This window comes from Camelus ferus, chromosome 21 (genome assembly GCF_009834535.1).
Source record: "Camelus ferus isolate YT-003-E chromosome 21, BCGSAC_Cfer_1.0, whole genome shotgun sequence".
In the NCBI taxonomy this organism is placed as follows: domain Eukaryota; kingdom Metazoa; phylum Chordata; class Mammalia; order Artiodactyla; family Camelidae; genus Camelus; species Camelus ferus.
Genome location: NC_045716.1, coordinates 22348513 through 22366806, shown reverse-complemented (window position 1 = coordinate 22366806; position 18294 = coordinate 22348513). Strand labels below are relative to the sequence as shown.

At 51.2% G+C, this 18294-nt stretch overlaps 1 protein-coding gene and 1 pseudogene across 5 annotated transcripts in view; one reads left to right on the top strand and one right to left on the bottom strand.

The window, feature by feature from the left end:
- KCNN3 (potassium calcium-activated channel subfamily N member 3) overlaps nucleotides 1–18294 on the bottom strand; it is a 150687-nt gene that overhangs the window by 15133 nt on the left and 117260 nt on the right. For all 5 annotated transcript variants that reach the window (XM_032464153.1, XM_006177228.2, XM_014552866.2 and 2 more), the window contains exons 4-5: nucleotides 13303–13444; nucleotides 6434–6544 (exon numbers count right to left, since the gene is read on the bottom strand). In XM_032464153.1, coding sequence (XP_032320044.1) covers nucleotides 6434–6544; nucleotides 13303–13444 — 253 coding nt within the window. The remainder of the gene's footprint in view (nucleotides 1–6433; nucleotides 6545–13302; nucleotides 13445–18294) is intronic.
- Nucleotides 2427–17163, top strand: LOC102523211 (annotated as a pseudogene).

The window sequence follows — 18294 nt, the reverse complement described above, 5'->3', positions numbered from 1 at the left end:
GAGCTTCTGTGGGGCTCCCAAGCACAGTTCCCTGATGGGGACTTGGGTACCCTCTGAGCTCTCCTGGTGGGCAGGGGCACCAGGGCCCAGAGATGCTCTCGGGGGTTGAGGTTGGCAGTGGGATGGGTCAGGGAACTGAGAAGAACTGGGTAAAGTTGGCCATGATCTATAGGCTCAGGGGTGGTTAGAGGAAGGCCATTTGTGCGAGGAAGGCTGGCTGTTTCATCCCCCAAACCCATAAGCTGATTGTTTTCTGAGGGTCCATTCATTCTCTACCAAAAAATTGTATGCTTTCACTCTGATGGGGGCCAGAGAATGGGCTCAGTCACCTGTGTACTTCAGAGTGGGCCCTAAGATGAATGGGCCTGGGCAGGAAAGTCATCCAACAAAGATCTTGCAAATCATACTGACAGCTAACATTCATGGAGTGCTTACTGTGTGCCAGGCTCTGTGCCAAACACTTCATGTTTACACTCTTCCATCAGCCCTCAGAAAAACCTCACAAGCGGATGAATTATCATCTCTGCCTTGGACCAGTTATGGAACCTCTCAGAGACTCAATTTTTTTGATTCCTTCTTTCCAAAAACACTTACTGAGCCCCCACGATGGGGCAAACACTGTTCTCGGCAGTAAGACTAAAGGGACACACAAACCAACAGCGTGCCTTCCCTCTGGAGCTTCTAATCTTGTGGAGCCGGCACGCACTTAGTGATGCAATATCAGGTGGTAAGTGCTTCAGAGACACGGCAGCGCAGCAGGTGCTACAGCGATGCCAGTGCTCCTGGTCTGTGAAATGGGACTGCGGCTGATGGAACAAGGATGCACTAAAGCACTCAGCACAGAGCCGGGCTGCACCTGCCCCTCTGTACGCGGCAGCTTTATTGCTGTTTTTCCCCCCAGCAGATGTCAGCTTCTTCCCCCACCTCCAGCAAAAGAAAACATAAACCAGAACACATATGTCTGCCCTTGAGCTCTTGGCCATATTATCCATGTCAACCACTTGCTCTGGCCACCTCTCTGCCAGGGTAGCCTGCCTCTCGGTACTACGGGGAGCTGTTGCAGAGGAACATGCTGGGCAGGATGAGAGGCACGCTTCTCGTCCCCCACCCATGCCCTGGGAGAGCAATTCCAGGACCCCCACTGGTGGGGACCCCCCAGGGAAGAAATATTAGCATGTCCACGCTTTTGCCAGGAATTCTTCCCAGGGAAAGAGTTTTCGACCTGGAGGCTGGAGAGGGGGCAGGAAGGAAAGAAGAGGGGGCCGATCAAGCCTGGCAGGTGGGTGCGACTTAAATAACTTCAAGAAGTTCCAGAGTTTGAATTCAGATTAATAAAGCTAAAGGGATGAGAAAATCGCAATCCGAGAACCCTCAGGCCAGCCCCACCTTCAGACACTGGACTGCAGGTGTCCCTTACACCCAGGGCCCGCCCGTCTTCCCCACCCTCATCCCCACAGACTCCCCGTTGGCCCCTGTGGCTGTCATCTCTTCAGACTCCCTGCTTATATCCTCTCTCCTTCCCTCATCTGTCCGATCCCAGAGCCCATTCTCAGGCTTCTCACCCGCTTCACCCGGAAGCCTTCACCAAACACTTAGAAATGGGGGCTGCACCGCTGTGGCTGGCAGGACACTGGGGCAGGGAGCGGGGAGGGATGTCCTCCTGTGGTTCAGAGCTGGCATTTGTAGCTCTTTCCCCAAAGCAACACAGTAATGAATCACAGCTAATTCCATCATGCTATTAACATGATGCTCAGCTTGTTTGGAGGTAAACTGGCCTTTCTCTCCAGCAGGCCTGGGACCCTAACCACTATTCTGAGTTCCAGGGAACTGACTGTTCTGGAAAACCCACTGGGTTATGGCAGGAGAGCTACCTGGCAACCTGAGAACAAACGGCAGCCCTGGCTGGGACCCAGCTCACTGCATATGGCTGGGGGCCCGCCCTTGCCCATCGCTGGGCCTGAAGAGGCTCATCCTTAAGAATCCTTCCAGATCAAAAGCTCAATGTTGCTATGGCTATTGTCAAAGACAAACTATACCCACTCTGCCTAGGACAGAACTTCCGTGGGCGATATAATTTATAATCCCCTTCTGGGGAGAATTAGCGTTCCTGATAACTGCTTGACTGATTATCTGATAAATTTTTATAAAATTAAGATGGGTTCTGGGAATCCACTCACAGGTCCAACCAGGCGTCAGTCAGGGGTCTAGTGTCCTTTATCCAGACCTTCTGCACCCTGTATAACAATGACTACCCTTGTCTTTTCCTATAAAAGACCTCTTCTGTGAGTAAATCTTTGAATTAACTTGCTGGGGAAAAAAAGGTTTTTTTCCCAGCAGGGTTGTGATAAAACTTTGACACATGTTCATAATTAAAGTTTTCTTTACTCTTTCTGTCTCCGGCCACCGGAAAGATAGGAGCTGCCGCCATGTCCGCGCATCTGCAATGATGGTCGTGCGGAACTGCTTCAGCGTCTTGATCAAGAGGAGCAAGCAGACGTACAGCACCGAACCAATAACGTGAAGGCCCACAACGCCTCCCGCTACAGTGGGCGGAGTCACTGCAAGACAGTGGGCGTGGGGCCGGCGGCCGATGGCAAAGGTGTCATGGTGGTGATGAAACGGAGATCCAGCCAGCGAAAGCCAGCCACTTCCTATGTTCGGACCACCATCAACAAAAACGCAAGGGCCACCCTCAGCAGCGTCCGTCACATGATCCGAGAGAAAAGTACCGCCGAGATCTGCGCATGGCCGCCATCCGCAGAGCCAGCTCCATCCTGCACAGCCAGAAGCCTGTGATGGTGAAGGGGAAGCAGACCCACCCCACCAAGAGCTCCTGAGCACTCCCTTCCCAGAGCAATAAAGATGTCAGCCGACCAAAAAAAAAAAAGTTTTCTTTAGCACTGATGAGTCCTGGGGGGTTACTAAAAGTTTTTGAGCAGGATGGTGATATGTTCAGAGTTAAGTCTTAGAGTCTGAAGAGATTCACAAGGAAGCAAAGTACAGGATGACTCAGGTAAGGGAGGCCCAAGAAAGATGAGGAGGTAGCAGGCAACTGTGATGGGGGTGCAAGACTGAGATGGTGGCTTGAAGGATGGTGGGGCAGAGGGCCTGGAGAGGCTGGCATGCATGAACAGCCATGGCCAGGTCAAATCAGACTCTGAAGCTGCTCATCCCCCTGTGGGGACCAGGGCAGAGAGGAGTTGGAGATGCTGCTAAGATGTCAAGCCTGGAGACTGGAAGGATGGTGATGCCATCAGGTGACCAGGGAAGTCAGGAGAAGGCACTCACATGGGGGAGACATGGTTTGGTTTTGGTCTCACTCATTGACTTCATGGGGCAAGGTGCTTGGATGAAATATTTGAGGCAAGAGCCCATCATGGCAAGGATGAGACATGGTCCTTAGCCAGGGGCACACACACACACCATGGTAGTGCCTGAAGGTTTGACAGGGAGAGTAGGTATGGCAAACAGAACATCTGTCCGTAGTGCCGTTGAAGCCAAGTGTGTCCATGGGCAGCTGCCTTGTCCTTTAGAAAGGAGAGGTGCTCTCTGAGGGCAGAGACCATCTCTTACCCATCTTGGTGTCCCCAGAACACCAGGTACGGCATCCAGCAGGGGATCCCTGTGATAGGTATGTTTAGTCACATAGAGTGGAGAGATGGGGATGTGTAGCATTGAGTGGGAGAAAAGATAGGATCTTTTTTATAGTCTTTCTGTGTGTCATCTACGTATATGTTATCTAGTAGCCTAGAGGTTTGCAATAAATTGTAATTCTAGATTAACAACGGCAGTAACACTGCAAAGTCAGTGTGGGAAGATCTGATCACATTAAGTGCACAGATGATGTTGCCACCAGGGTTGACAAGTTATACAAGAGAAAGAAGAAAAGCCATGTGATTCAGGAAAAGCAGAAACTGAGTCCTGACCCTGTGTGACCAGACTTCTGCCCCACCCCTACCCCTGCCTCCCTGGCAAATAAATAAAAATGGTGGGGCTCTAATGGTAAAGGCTGGACTGAAACCTTTATGTCAAGGCAGGCAGAATGAATAAACACTAGAACAACTTGAGTATTTTTGTGATTAATAGGTTACAATTCCTCTTTTCTGTTTTTTGGCTTAGATGTTTGAAGAATTAAGGTCACATGTACTTGTAAGAGATGGCTTTTATCTGTTAAATCTGCTAATTGCCCACTCCTGAGAGGTTTGCAATTATGCCACAATCAGCGCCTCCCACGATTGGCTCTTCCTCTGTGAATTCACTGAGATGAATAGACTGAGCTTAGCGTCAGTTTGACCCATGAGACGCCCCAGCTGGACACACTGGGCCTTTTGGAGAGGACACAGGATGGATGAGGCAGCACCAGGGGAAGAAGGGTGGGCTTCTCTGAGGCCAGGTCAAAGGGAGCTGAAGCCAGAGCAGGCCCAGCACTGCGCCTTTCAATGAAGGTTATGGAAAAGAACCTTTCAAAGTCCCAGCCCTGCAAGCTTTGAGAATCCTTTCTCTGTAAGAACCATCTCTTTTGTGTTGTTTGTTTTTTTGGGAAAAGATACGAGACATTAAAGGGACATTTCAACAGATTTAAGTGTTCTTGGAAAAGGGAGATGTTATTTGATTAAAAAGGTGACTTGTACTCACGGATGCACAATAAATATTTGTTGGTTTGATTTTTCATCCTACTTTTCAAAAAGTAAGCGGACCTGAGGAGGATTTTAGAGAATTATTTTTTGAAAGATTGAAATTAGCAACCACATTCTCATCTCCTTCTACAATTATAGTGCAGGGAAATTGTTTATTTTCCTGTCATAGGGAGCTGGCTTTCCTCGGCTTTATTTTCCTCTAGTGTCTGATTCATGGAGTGAAAAATGGAGAGGACAAAGGAATAACATGAAATACAAAGCATATCCTTGGTTGCAAAACGCAAACCAGAATAAACAGAGACCATTGATATCTCTGCTCTAAGAAAGAGCTTCTGAGCAGATTTTGGAGGGCAAACTCCCTTGCTCCTGACTCCTGCACTAAATTATTCTGGGAGAATAGATGCAAATATATTTGCATTTAGGTTCCACCAACTTTGGTAAATTTGCTCCAACCTGAGCATGCATATCAGGGGGCTGAGGGAAAGCAGCTGGGTTACAGGGTTTGGGGTGAACCTGGCTGGCTCACCCATGGGCACAGTCGTCAACCCTGCCGTCTTGACACTACAAGTCACATTTGCTTTGGTACATTGGACAGCGCAGGGTCACGATGTACCGTATACAACCATCTGTATGTCAACAACAGAAGCGTATTGGCCTGCATCCTTTCTTGCCAACATCTGTGGAGGCTCTTTAAAGAGCCCAGTACATGTAATCAAAGACCAAACAATCAAGCACCATAAATAATTCTGCAGAGAAACTGGAGAGGCCTTGGCAGCTTCTCCATCCCCCTTGGCCTCCCTCTGAGCTCACACCCTGTCACACTCCCTCCTTCTTTTCTTCTCCCTTCCTGCCTTTGTCTCCATTTCCGACATATTTTTACTGCACCGCAACATTCATCACTGACGTTTTCTCCAGCTTTCAAAAACCCCAATCAAAATGTGGTTGCTCGTAGGTCTCCTAACCCACTTTAGTCCTAAATGAGGAAGATTTGCTCTGGCGGCCACGACCCCAGTACAGGGTCCCGCTTCTCTCTCATTTTGGAAAGAGGAGAGTTTTGCAGGAACTCATATTATTGACCCTCGTTCAGCCTGCAGCTCTAAAGAATTTTCCATAAAAGCTGTCATTAAATAAACAGCTCCTGCCTCGCTCATTTGGCCCACTGTTATCCTGGAAGGCGCATTGCTGTCTCTTCTAAATGGGCCTTTTCTTCTCTGACAATTCAGTGGGAAGTCAGACTTTTTGCAGCTAAACGATCTCCCCAGTCCTGCTTATATTCAGTTTTTCACCCTCCTTAACACCTTCATCAGGGTACAGGGAGAAATATTATTTGGAAAACCTGAAAGGGGAAAATTGGTTGATGACATTTGGAGGGACATTATTTAGGAGTGATCATCTGTAATGATTTTTTTTTTTAAGGACTAGACTTAAATAACATTTCCAATATAGTTTTTTAAGACTTTCTACTGCTCCTCCTAATGAGAATCATGAAAATATTTGAGCATAAACAGAAACGCCTCATGCTGGGTGATTTACTCGGCACCGTTCGGCAAGGGGGTGGGGTACTTCATTGTATGCTATAGATTTCATTATCAGGAAAATTATTTGGTTGCCTGAACCACACATGGTAATTTAGGAGCAGACAGGAGCCTGGGCGTCGGGAGACTGTGACCGTTTTGTGCCAGCTGTGTGCATGTGTCCGGGGCTCCCTCAGCCCTCCTGACCTGTCATAGCTGCTTTCTGACCGCCTCCCATGTGGGCTCATGTCCCCCCGTAAACCATGGGCAGTGGAGTTTTACCCGTTTGGTGAGCTGAGTGTCCATCATGAAGTTGTGAACGTGCTTCTCCGCTTTGGTGAGTTCCAGCTTTCGGGCCACCACGGCCACCACGAGGGCAGTGCAGCCTGCACCCTGTGGGGGGACAGCAAGAGGGCCAGAGGAGAGAGCATGTCATTAAGAGGCAGGGCTCAGGCGGAAGGCTCGATGTGCCCCGCGCCTGCCGTGGGGTTCCCGGGAGCGGAGTGGGGACCTGAGCTCGCTGGCTGGTCAAGGCCACGCCACAAAACCCATCGGGGCCCTGATTCCCGGCCCCGCACAGTGGCCTGCCGTGCCCTTGGCTTAGCTGCGGAGCTGTGTCCGGGAGACTGAGTCACTACAGAACAGGCCACTTCTGATGGGGGCAGGATACTGGAGGGGGCTGCGGCTTGGGGGGAATGTAAAACAACAGATATCCCTTGGTCACCTGCCAGGCTGTGCACGGAAGAAGGAAGGTCCGGCACACGCATGCCCCGCTCTCCCTCATGCACATCCCAGCCCCGCTGCCAGCTCCCGAGCAGGGGGCCAGGAGGAAAGAAAGCCATGCAGTATGGATGGAACACCTGCTGGTTGTAAAGAGTTTTCCTGAAAACAATTTAATGAAGAGGCAAAACATTTGCCCCTAAGTCTGCTTCCCAGTGGAACACTGGTCGGCAGGAGTCTGCTTGTTGCTCGGCTGGGCCTTTTTACCTGGAAGTCTAGGCTATGACTCAGCACAAGAAATCAGTTTCTTCCTGCTTTCACCAGGAGGCTCAGGAAGTCACCATCTTGCAGAGATTTTAAAGACAACACCACGCCTGCCTCAAACCAGTGCTTTAAGGGAACAAGCAGAAGGCCCCCAGTATTTTCCAGAGCAGCATTCCTATTCTGCTCAGGTAGGTCGGTTCTAGCGGATGGGTCGGGGGGGGGGGGGGAGGCGGAGTAAAAGAAGCAGGTTACACAGCACTCTCTCTCCCCTAATCTTCTGGGTGCTGAGAAATGAGCAGAAAGAGGCTCATCCCAATATTCTCCTGAAGGACTTTCAAGTCCTCTTCACTGACCAGCTTGTGCTTGGGCTGTGAGGGGGTGGGGTGTAGGGGAGATGGCAGTGGAGGGAATGCTACAGTGAGGGGCAGTGAGAGAAATCCACTTGTCCCTGATTCTTCTGCAGGCAGCAGACATGAGCCAAGCCCCCGCCCCGGTCCTTGGACCAGAGCATGCCCTCCCCAGCGTGCTCTTCTTGCACACGGGCCCCTGGGCTGCCCTGACCTCCACTCATGGAGGGAGACGATGCAATCAGAGAAGTCAGTGCTTTGATCCTCGAGATGCCAAACAGTAATTCCAGTTGCCACAGAGCTCAGTTTAGCAATTGAGGTCCCAGGGTTGAAGGAATCCATCCATAATGTTTGGGGCTCACCAGGTCTAACAGCGTGTGTGGGAAACAGTAAAGGATGTTTTGAAAGGTACTGTAGCCTGTACCAGCGTCGGCAGGAATGCATATGGCAAATCAACCCCCTGCTCTCTCCTCCATCATCTCATTCTTTCCTTTTCCACAGGTTGGCAGAGGCTGGCCGGCACGGGGTTTTGGCATGACCGAAGCTGGCAATGCTCTCCCCTAGCTTTTCACAAGGCTTCCCATGAAAACAACCTCGTGTTTCTTGGTACATTTCGTCACTTGGTCAGCCACCCATTTCCAGCACAACAAGCTGAAAAGGACAGAGTCCGTGTGAACTTTCCTTTTCTGACCTCAGTTTCCTTTCTTGTTCAGGGACGGCCCTGTTTTCTTGGCACCTGTGACCTGCCAGAGACTCTGTGCCCAGTTTTCAAAGGATGTGTTCGGGCAGTTGGACAGCCTGGTCTGTAGGTGTCATCAGTTTAGCCAGGCCTCCAAAAGCAAAAAATAACTTAAAAAGAAGCTGTTCTAGAGGGAAGATGTGTGTTCCATTTCCCCTCAACCAGACCGAGTATATTCCTTCTCTTTTGTATGGAGTTCCAGAAGTACTCTGGGCTGAGAGCCCCAAAAGAGGGATATGTCATAGTGTGAGAAATGGAGCATCAGATGGAGAGGGTTCTTCCCAGGCTCCAGCCTCCCTCACCTCCCTGGGTCCAGGGAAACTACTTAAATCACCCCGAGAGCTGGGAGGGTGGGCAGGATCAGCATGAAGGAGTCTCCCTGCTCAGCACGCCACTGGGGGAGTCTCATTAAAACAATCAACCATCCACAATCCAGAATTCCCAGGGTCTAGATGGATTGCTCTGTGGTTCTTACCATGGCTCTCAACCTAGCCCACTGAAAGCAGGTGGACTCCAATGGGAAGCTAGCGTGTTTTACCTGAGGAACCGTCTGTCTCTCATGATTCAGACACACTTCTGCAGGGAGGCAGGAGGGTGGGCTTGAAGACATTTCCTAGTTTCTTTCAACTTAAAGATGTCAAGACTCCTTTATCACGGATGTTCCTCTGAAGAATGCTTGGTTCTTAACCCCTAATTCTAAGTTGAATAGAGAGCAGTGGATACTTTCAACTTGATTTTTCTTTTAGAAAACCGGTCCTCTGGATTGATTAGGGAAGTAGCCAATAATGAAGCCTAATCTGGTCGTTTCCATTAAGAGGTAACCTTGTTAACGATGGGGTCAGACGTTAGCAACCTTCCGAAAGTGGGCAGGTGCTGAAATCCAGACTGGTCCTCTCCGCTGTGTGTGTGTGTGTGTGTGTGTGTGTGTGTGAGAGAGAGAGAGAGAGAGGGTGGAGGGGGGGAGATGGAGGAAGGGAAGGGAGGGAAAGGAAGAGGGGAGATGCAGAGAGAGAGCCAGAGCGGAGACTGAGACAGGGAACAAGTTGTAATGCCCCCTTAACAGTATGAGACAGACAGGGAAAGAGGACAGGAGGAAGTGCGGGAATAGGAAAAAAGGATGGGCTGATGGGATTGAGAGGAAGTCAGGAAAAACAAGGAGCCACCTGAGCCTTGAGTCAGAAGTGAATGGTGGACTTCGGCTCAGGAGAGGAAAGAAAGAAGTACCATGGAAGCCCCTTCCTCCCACGGCGTCCACCTTTAAGTGGTGTCGCGATCACCTGCGCCCCTTTGGGGATGACGGGCCCTGTTACTTAGATGAGCTTACAGTCTGACAGCAGCACGTTAGCCGTTTGGGAATGCTTGTGTGGTGTGGCAGTGATGCGGGCTGGTTTGAAAAGACAAGTTGCCAAGGACTTGGCTGGTCTGAGGGTGTGAGAGCTCATGCTGTCCTCGCTGTCCTCGTGTGGAATCTCAGAAACGGCTGGTGGGCAGAGGGGGCGTGTGAGGAGGGGACAGAGTGGGACAGAAGAGAGGAAGCAGCTGCTGGTACGACTTCCATGGGGTCAGATGGTGGAGCAAATCCATGACTCAGACTTCTGCCTTCAGTCGTGCCAAGTCCTGAATCACAGTTGACACCAACTGGATTCCCTGGGTCTTCTCTGTCCAATGCGATTTCCATGGGACGGTGACGGGAGGGGAGAGGGTCCACCTCTAACGAGGTCACACTTTCCAAGGTACACGACGAGCAGGAGCACAGGAGGGAACAGAGAAAGGAGTGGCTGGCGTGGTGTGAACACACCGAACTCATCTATAGATTTGGACCCTAATCAGAGACCCGGTCTCCTCCACACCGGTCCTCCTCCTTCTTGTTTCCAAGAGACATTTTCCAGCTGGAAAACCTTAGAATCTTGAAAAACAAGTGTCCCAAGGGGAAAAGTATGAGGTGTTCTTAACTAAAGAAGCATGAAATAAAATAAAACATAAATGAAAGTGACAAATGGAGGAGGGAAGCCTGGAGGATTTACAGTTGGATTCTGTTTCTGCAGCAGATTCCATGTAACCACTAAAATAACATCAACTGGTTTGAAACCAAGGTGTTCCAGGGAGAAGCTCATCTTCTAAAACTGACATTAAGCAGATGTCTTGCTGAGCCCTCCTTTTCCCTCCTCCCGGAATGACTCAATTCGTGCTACCTTTTACTTCATCATCCTTTTCCTTTGACAGTTCAAAGAAGCATCTCTCATGAAGCCTTGGGGGAAAGCTCAGTGTCCCCAGCAGATAGCCTGGAAGCTCTTGTCTCTTTGTCCCCAACTCGTGAAGGGTCCACAGAGTGAGTCCTGCTTTAGAAGACGGCTCTGTTAAAATGGGTTTCCTACCAAGCAGTCTTGGGGGCCCCAAACGTCTTCCAGATGCCTGCCGAACCCAGAAGCCTTCAAAGGCCCATTGTGGATATTGAATACTGTCAGCTTTCCCTCTGCCTTGTAAGTGTCATCATAAAATTCTTTACGGCACGATGCTGGACTTTGATATATCTGCCTTTGTGGGTGAAATCTCTCAGACACACCAGGCCTGTGCCAACAATGTCAAGTTGTTCAGACAATTATATACCCTGCTTAATGGTTGATAATTACACCGTTACTGGGATTGCCAAGAGAAAACAATGATTAAGACTATTTACAGCCCGCACACACAAATCCTTCTTTTCCCTTCCCCTTCCCGAGCAGGCCTTGCCTTGGCCTGTGCAGTGTCCATGGCAACCAAACAGGAAGCCCTACCTTGAATCAAGGCACTTGCAATAATAATCTGGAGACAGACAGTGTTGGGAGGCTGGGGGGAGGGGAGGAAGGGATTCTCAGCCACGGGAAACCCTTGAAAAGGAGTGACTCAGCTAGAAAAGTCATGTTTGTTAGAAAAATGCCACCAGGGCTCCTCACTGCAGCTGTCCCCAGGGGGAGGCAACTGACTTTAATTTGGGTAAAAACACTCCAGCAAGCGGAGGAAAGCTTCCTGCCCCTGTGTGTAGATAGCTACCTATGTATGCAGGAGGGTTTGAGCAAAAGGAGAAGATGAAAGGCATGTGCTGTATTTTCAATATAGGAAGTGGGTATTGGTTCCTCCTCACCCGTTAGTTCTTGCCACTTTGATCACACCTCTCTCTACAAGGAAAAAACATCCCCTTCCAAGGCGCTGCAGTAGCCCTAGGAGCAAAAGGGGTGCTGAAGGCCACACCCCAAGGAGAAGGCAGGGAGGGGCCCGGGGTCCTGTCCGCATGCCCGGCTGTGTCAGAGTAGAAGCCGGGAGAGGCGGGAGGGCGGGAAGCAGGGACGTGGCGGAGATGGGCCCGCTCCTTGGATAGGGCACAGCTCCTTGCTGAGACGAAGAATGGCTGGTATTTAAAAATAACGGAGGCTCCCAGCAGGGCCATCCACCTATTGGCAGCCCGGCTCTGGGCTGGGGCCTGGCTGAGAGCTGGTTCTGAGGTACAAAGCTCGCGCCCCAGGAGCGGCTGTGAGATAGGAAAGCTTTGGCCTTCGGGTGGCATTTCATTCCTTTCTGGAAGGAAGAATGGTTCCCTGGTTTCCTGGTGACAGCTGGAGCTGTGCCAGACAGACTCCTACTGACTGAGGGGAGGCATTTGTTCTGAGGCCTTACACTTACCCATGATTTATCCCCGCCCGGCGCTAAGCCTTTCGTCATTAACTGCTGCTGAGGACTGCCTGCTAATGGGCGCCTGCTCTGGATTTCAGTCAAAAGGGGAGAGGACTGTGTCCAGAGGTGATGTCGCAGCCCTGGACCCCTCCTGCTCACCAGCCCCACTGCCCCGGGCCTCTGACCCCCGGCCTCCTCTGCTCTGAGCAGCCCGGCTGCCTTGTCACCCAGATCAGCCCCAGCAGGCCACCAGGCTGTGTGGGGTGGGAGTGCGGCAGCCACCACCCCTGACAAGGAGGACCCTCGGGCTTAGGTGCGTGCCTCTTCTCTGAGCCTGTTTCCTCTTCTGAAAAGAGGACCCTGTGTGTTCACTCTGTGCTCTGGGGAAGGAGGTCGAGGAGCAGGGCTGCCTGTCCTGGTTGGAAAGGAGCCCTCATCACCTGGCCAGTGAAGGAGCAGTGGGGGCGGGGATGCTGAGGACTCGCCAGCACTGATTGGCCAGAGCAGCTCCTCATTGCCAACGGAGCATATTAACATAAAGCACTGCAATCCATCCTCATCACCAGCTAGTGAGGAGGGCGGGGCGGGCCTCCCACCCACACTGTGCACTAGAGAATGCTGAGGTCCAATAGGCTAAGTGTCCTGCCCAGTGTCCACAGTGAGGACCAGCAGTGGGAATTCAGACTCCGCTCTGAATCCTGACTCCCTCCCATACACTCTGCTGTGACAGTCATGTGTGTCGGGGTGGGGGTGGCAGGGTGATGGGCGGGAGAAATACACCTTGAAAGGACGCAGCACAGCTTCTGGGCACCTGGGGAGAGATGGGGATGGAGGCATGGGCCAGCCGGGCGCCAGCACTGGGAGGGGGCAGGTACACAGAACCCAGCACTGCCACATTTGGATGTGGAAGCCAAAGTCTGGGGAAGTCAAGAGCTGGCCCAGGGCCATATCATCAAACCAGGACCAAACCAGTGGCCAGCTCAGGCCAGGACATAGGCCTCTCACGGCCAGCTCAGTGGCCTCTCCCTGGTCCCTGCCTCCCTGAGTTCTGGCTAAACATTATCAGATGTGGTGCCAGGGTCTGTGTGGCCCAGGGGACAGGAAAGAGGACAGTTAACCACAAGCCCTGACACTCATGGGCAAACTGGACGGTCGGGTGGTGGATGGGAGTGGAGGGCCAGTCCATTTCTGGGGGGCTGTGAATTGGCCATTCGCCGTCAGGAACCAAGACCTATTCCTAGCTTCAGAAAAGAAATGGAAAAGCGAGAAGCCATGCAGATTTCACGCCTTCCTTCCTACGTGCAGGGACACGCATACTGGCCTGCTGGCCCCACGCCTGGACAAGGGAGGCCCCTCTGTGCTCACAGCAAGGGCACTGCTCCGGGCAGCATTCGGAGGGAGGGGAAGGGTAATGGGCGGAGGCAGGTACTCACCATGATGCCCGTGAGGAGACAGACACCTTTCCCACAGTATGTGTGGGGCACCATATCCCCATAACCAATGGAAAGGAATGTGATAGAGATGAGCCACATGGCACCCAGAAAGTTACTAGTTACGTCCTGCTGGTCATGGTACCTGCCGGGGGAAGACAGGAGTTAGTCAGTGGAACCGCCACACCCAGGAGTAACTCTGGGCAAACCTGGACAGAGAAGGAAACCTGGACAGAGGAATGTGATCTTTTGCTGAGGTGGAGACAGCAGCGATGGTGGCACACCGGTCTCTCCAGGAGATTGAAGCTGCTGCGACTCTGCCCACTGGGTCCTGCCGGCAGCTCTTCATCCGACCCCACAACCCCCCACCATGAGCTTGGTCCCAGTGGTAAAATGTTTTGTCATGATTGGCACCATATTGTAGACGTCCTTTCGGTAAAATAGCTTTGGATGAAATCACGCAGTAATAAAATTGAGATTTTCCCTTCCAAGCTGACAGTCTAAATGTACGTGGATGTGATTAATCTGAAATCACAAGCTCCTGAACAGGGAAAATGTCAAAAAAAAAAAAAATCACCAAACACATTTAGCAATTTCCCGTAAGAAGGTTGATGGAATCCAAAGACTGGCTCCTCCCAGGTGTCTGCAGGGAGGCTGCGGCAGCCAGGGCTCTCTGGGAGCTGTTTCCAGGGGATGCTTGGGGGTCTCCGCCGAGGGATGGCCCCCTCTTCTGAGCTGGATGGAGGCTCGTGGCTGTCCTGCCCTGGGAGAACCAGCTGGAAACACATCACCACCATTCTGTCTGTCCGATGCCCATTCCACCCCATCTTTTCCCTCCCTTCCCTCATCCCCAAACTCCAAGGTCCACTGTGTGCCAGGCTCTGTGCCAAGCACTGAAATAGAAAAATGAACAGGATACAGCCCCTGGCCTTCGGGTTCCCAGCCCAGGGAAGGGTCCTCTGAGGATGCAGACATTTGCGAAAGAGTCAATAAGTGGGTGGATGAGGCTCCTGGAGGACAGGAAGGAAAGGACAATGACCTTGACCCAAATGGAGGAGGGCTAGTCAGAGGCTTGAGTTTTCCAGGCAGGCCAGAGGGGAGGCTGTTCCAGAGGGAAGGCCCTTATGAAAACCCAGGGCCCAGCTTGAGTGCAGCCGGTGGGCCTGGCTGCACCTGGGGTGGCCGGGCAGGTGAAGGTGTGTCCTTCCTCAGAATGTTCTCTACCAGAAGCAGTCCGAGTGACACATAATGGACTCTGCATTTTACCCTGCAGGGACATCACTACTTGATAAAATCTCCCCATCAGCGTCTTGGAGGCCACTGGATGGGAAAGATAAGACAGGGCCGGGGAGACGGAACCATCCTGGTTGGATAGAGCAGAAAGCCATTTAGGAACCTTAAGCCACAGAACTGAGTTACTGATCGGGCTTACATGAATTAATGCACATGACATGCTTGGGATGGGGTCTGGCACAAAGAGGCCCCAGATAGTATTAGCTGCTACTGTCAGTTCTCGCTACGCCCCCTGCAGGGTCTGGTGCCCAGCAGGCACTTGGCAAATATTGCTTTTCTTTTCCTTACACCCCCACCCCCAGGTCAGGTGTGCAGGAAAGGCTACAGGTACAGGTGCAACTGGGGATGAGCCTAAAAGGAGGCAGAAGCCTGCTAGTCAGAAAGGAGGTGGAGGGCGCGTGAGCAGGGAACACCAAGGGCACAGTGTGACGGCTACTGTTCATCGACTCTTACTGGATCAGTACCACCTACCCCAGGGCTAGCACTTTGTACACAGATGCTCTAGCTCTCACAACATCCTGTGAAGGATTTTTATAGGCAAGCAACTGGAAGCAAAGAGACATTGAGTGACTTGCCCAAAGACACACAGGAAGTAGCCAAAGCAAAGCCCATGCTCTTTCGCTGTTCCACTCAGCATCAGAGAGGTGGAAGCAACTGCTGTGTGCCTTGGGAGATGATGAAGAAGTTTCAGAAAGAGGAGGGCTCCTGGGCTCCAGGAGCAGGTGATGAGGTAGCTTTGGAGACCAAGGGTCTGATTTTGGAAGGCCCTGAATTCTATGATAAGAGGTTTGTATTTGGTCTTAGAGGACTTGGAAGTAATTCTAGGTTCTTGAGCTGATGAATGACAAGATGACACAGCCCACTGGGAAGAGAGGTCTGCAGGTGGTGAGAAGGATGTTTAAAAAGATGCAACACACAGGTGGGGGAGCCAGACAGGAAGGAAATGAGCAAAGCCAGAGGGAGGTGCCGGCAGCAGCCTTCATCGCCCACCTCAGCCTGGTCCTAGCAGATCCCCATGAGCACATCATTGGTGGGCCGTCCAGCCCCAACTTGAGTCGTCTACCAGCAACCAGAGGGGGCAGCATTGGCCTTTCCTGGCTGTCTACACAAGAGCATGCATGCCTGGAACTCCATGGGGATCTGAAGAGCAAACGCTCCCTCCCCAAAGCTCTGCTGGTGGGATTTCTTACCTGCCTTCTCCTTCATGCTTCGCTTGCACCCCAGCGACACTCTGCTGCTACCCCAAGGGCACTCTGGCTGCCTGCTCCTTCCAGCTGGCCTCACCTCCCCAGGGCTGGGCCTGTGTCTGCTCATCTGGCCACACCACAGCAGCATAGGCTGGCAGTGTCCAGATCTGATCCCCAAGATGGAGTGTGCCCTGCCCCAGGGCACCAGCCCCATCCCAGGTCTGACGTGGTCTTGGACGGGCAGCCACCCTCCCTGTCCCATTCCCCACAGCCCTGGGGTTCTGCCAGGCCTTCAGTCCCATGCGGTCCCCTCCACTTGCAGCCTCCTGCTCTCTGGCAGGAAGGAATGGTGGCAGACCCTGGCTCTTAGGGTCTGTGCTGAGGTAGTGATGGGGACTCGTTCCCTGGGGGGATGGACCTTAGGGTCTATGAAGCAGCAAGACTCAGTGACAGACGGAGCGTGGGGGCACAGACGGGGGAAGACTTAAAGACAGCTCCATGCCACAAGCCAGCAACGTGTACACGCATGTTGAGAGTGTAGCCAGGGTCATCAGTCCATCAGACATTTCCTGGAAGGGGTCTTGGCTCAAGTCTGAGGACAGTGAGGTCAAGGTGGTGGGTAGAGAGGAGGTGAACCTGAGATCCTGCGCTCGGCTCACCTGGCTTCAGGGCCCAGCGCCACCTTAAGTAGCTCCATGGCTGTGGGCAAATGACTTCACCCTTCTGTGACCCAGTTTCTTTACTGATGGGAGGATTAAGGAAAATAATCCACCAGCAATATTAGCACGGTGCTTGGCCCAGAGTAAGTGCACCCTAAATGTCATCATCACTGTTGTTGCTGAGAGGGGCAGGTGTTATCCATCTGTTTGCCTGAGAAACAATCTACAGGAAAATACAGGGGCAGAGGGATACAAGTGCAGATGAAGAGGAAGGGAGGGATAAAGATGAAAGGGGGGTGAAGATGTCTTGATGTTTAGGCTGGAGAAGTATTTGATGCAGGGATGAAAGGAATGTACTGTAAGTTCTTGGAAAAAGAAGGGATACGAGACACTTGGTAACTGAGAATGATAATTCCCACAGCTACATGCAAGACTGATTAAAGAGGGCAGGTCCCAGGCATTGAGAATGGCTAGGAAGTTTGCAGGTGCCCGTGGAGAAGCAACGGAAAGCCTTGAATGCTTTGGATTGGGGTTTGGATTGAATTTGCAGCCTGTCTTCCAAGGACATTATTGGCTTTGCTGTGCACGCGGGTCTCTACAGTCCTCCTTTCCTTGCAAGGAAAGGAGGCTTAAACCAGTGTTCCCTGGCTGCTCAGCTGCCCTCCGGACCATGGCCCATCCTATTCATATGTGGGCAGACTCTGAGGGAAAGAGAGTAGAACTCCAAGTAGAGTATAATAACAACAACTGGTAATCTCTCTCTCTCTTTTTAAAGTTGAGGTCTGATTTACTGCTTTATTTTTCTCTAGATTCTCTTTATGGTCTTGTGGGTTTCTTTTTCATTCACCATCTAAAATCCACTGGTGCTAACTAGGTGTGCTGAGAAGAGGAGAAGCAGATCTTATTACGGGTGTTATTCGTTCATCATTTGTCAGACGTTAATGATGTCCCCTCTGACAGGGGCTAGAGAAGACTCGGAGATGAATCGGACATGCACCCGACTCTCCCGTGGCTGGGAGCGTCGTCATGGAGATAAAACACGCCTGCAACTCACCAAGCAGGAAGTCATGAGTGAGAGAGCCAGGCTGGTGATTCAGGACTGTGGGAGTGGAGAGGAGGGCGAAATTGTTTCCAAACCTATTCACAATTTTAGAGTGGTTTACACTTGTCACAAATTCACGTACTAATCTCATGATATTTTTTGCAACGGAGAATTTTTTGGAGAAAAGTGTCCCTGTTTTTCTTTAAGAGCTAAGGAGGAAAGGGTGTAGGTATTTTTTTAGGGTTATTATAGTTATTAATTTATCATTAGGGTGTGGACTATGGTTTTTCACTTTTTACTGTTATGAAATAAATGATAGACGTGAAAGATTGTATGATTGCGTAAAGATGGTAGATTAAACACACAGGATACTTTTTATCCCTCCCCTTACCCCTGTAAAGTACCAGTTTTAGTTCCCTGCTCTTAAAAATAAGCAGACAGCCAGGAATCCCCAGACATCTCGAGCAGTAAAGACGCAGACCAACTCAGTCAATTAAACAAACAAAGGAAAAGCACTCTGGATCACATACAGGCCATTCACAGACAAGAACCCTTGAAACAAATCCTATAATTAATGTCATAAGGAAGATAAAACAAAATATTGGACCCATGAGACAAGAATGTACGCTGTACCAAAAAGTCCTCCTAGACGGCCGGCAGATACATTGAGGAAGCCTCCCCAAAGGCAGAAAGGACAAAGAGATGAAAATAGGAGAGAAAGTAGGAGGAAATGAGTGAATCAGTCTACTGATTCAAATACTAATAACTTCAGAAAGAAAGAACTGGGGAAAAAGGAGGACGGGGAGAAGGAGAA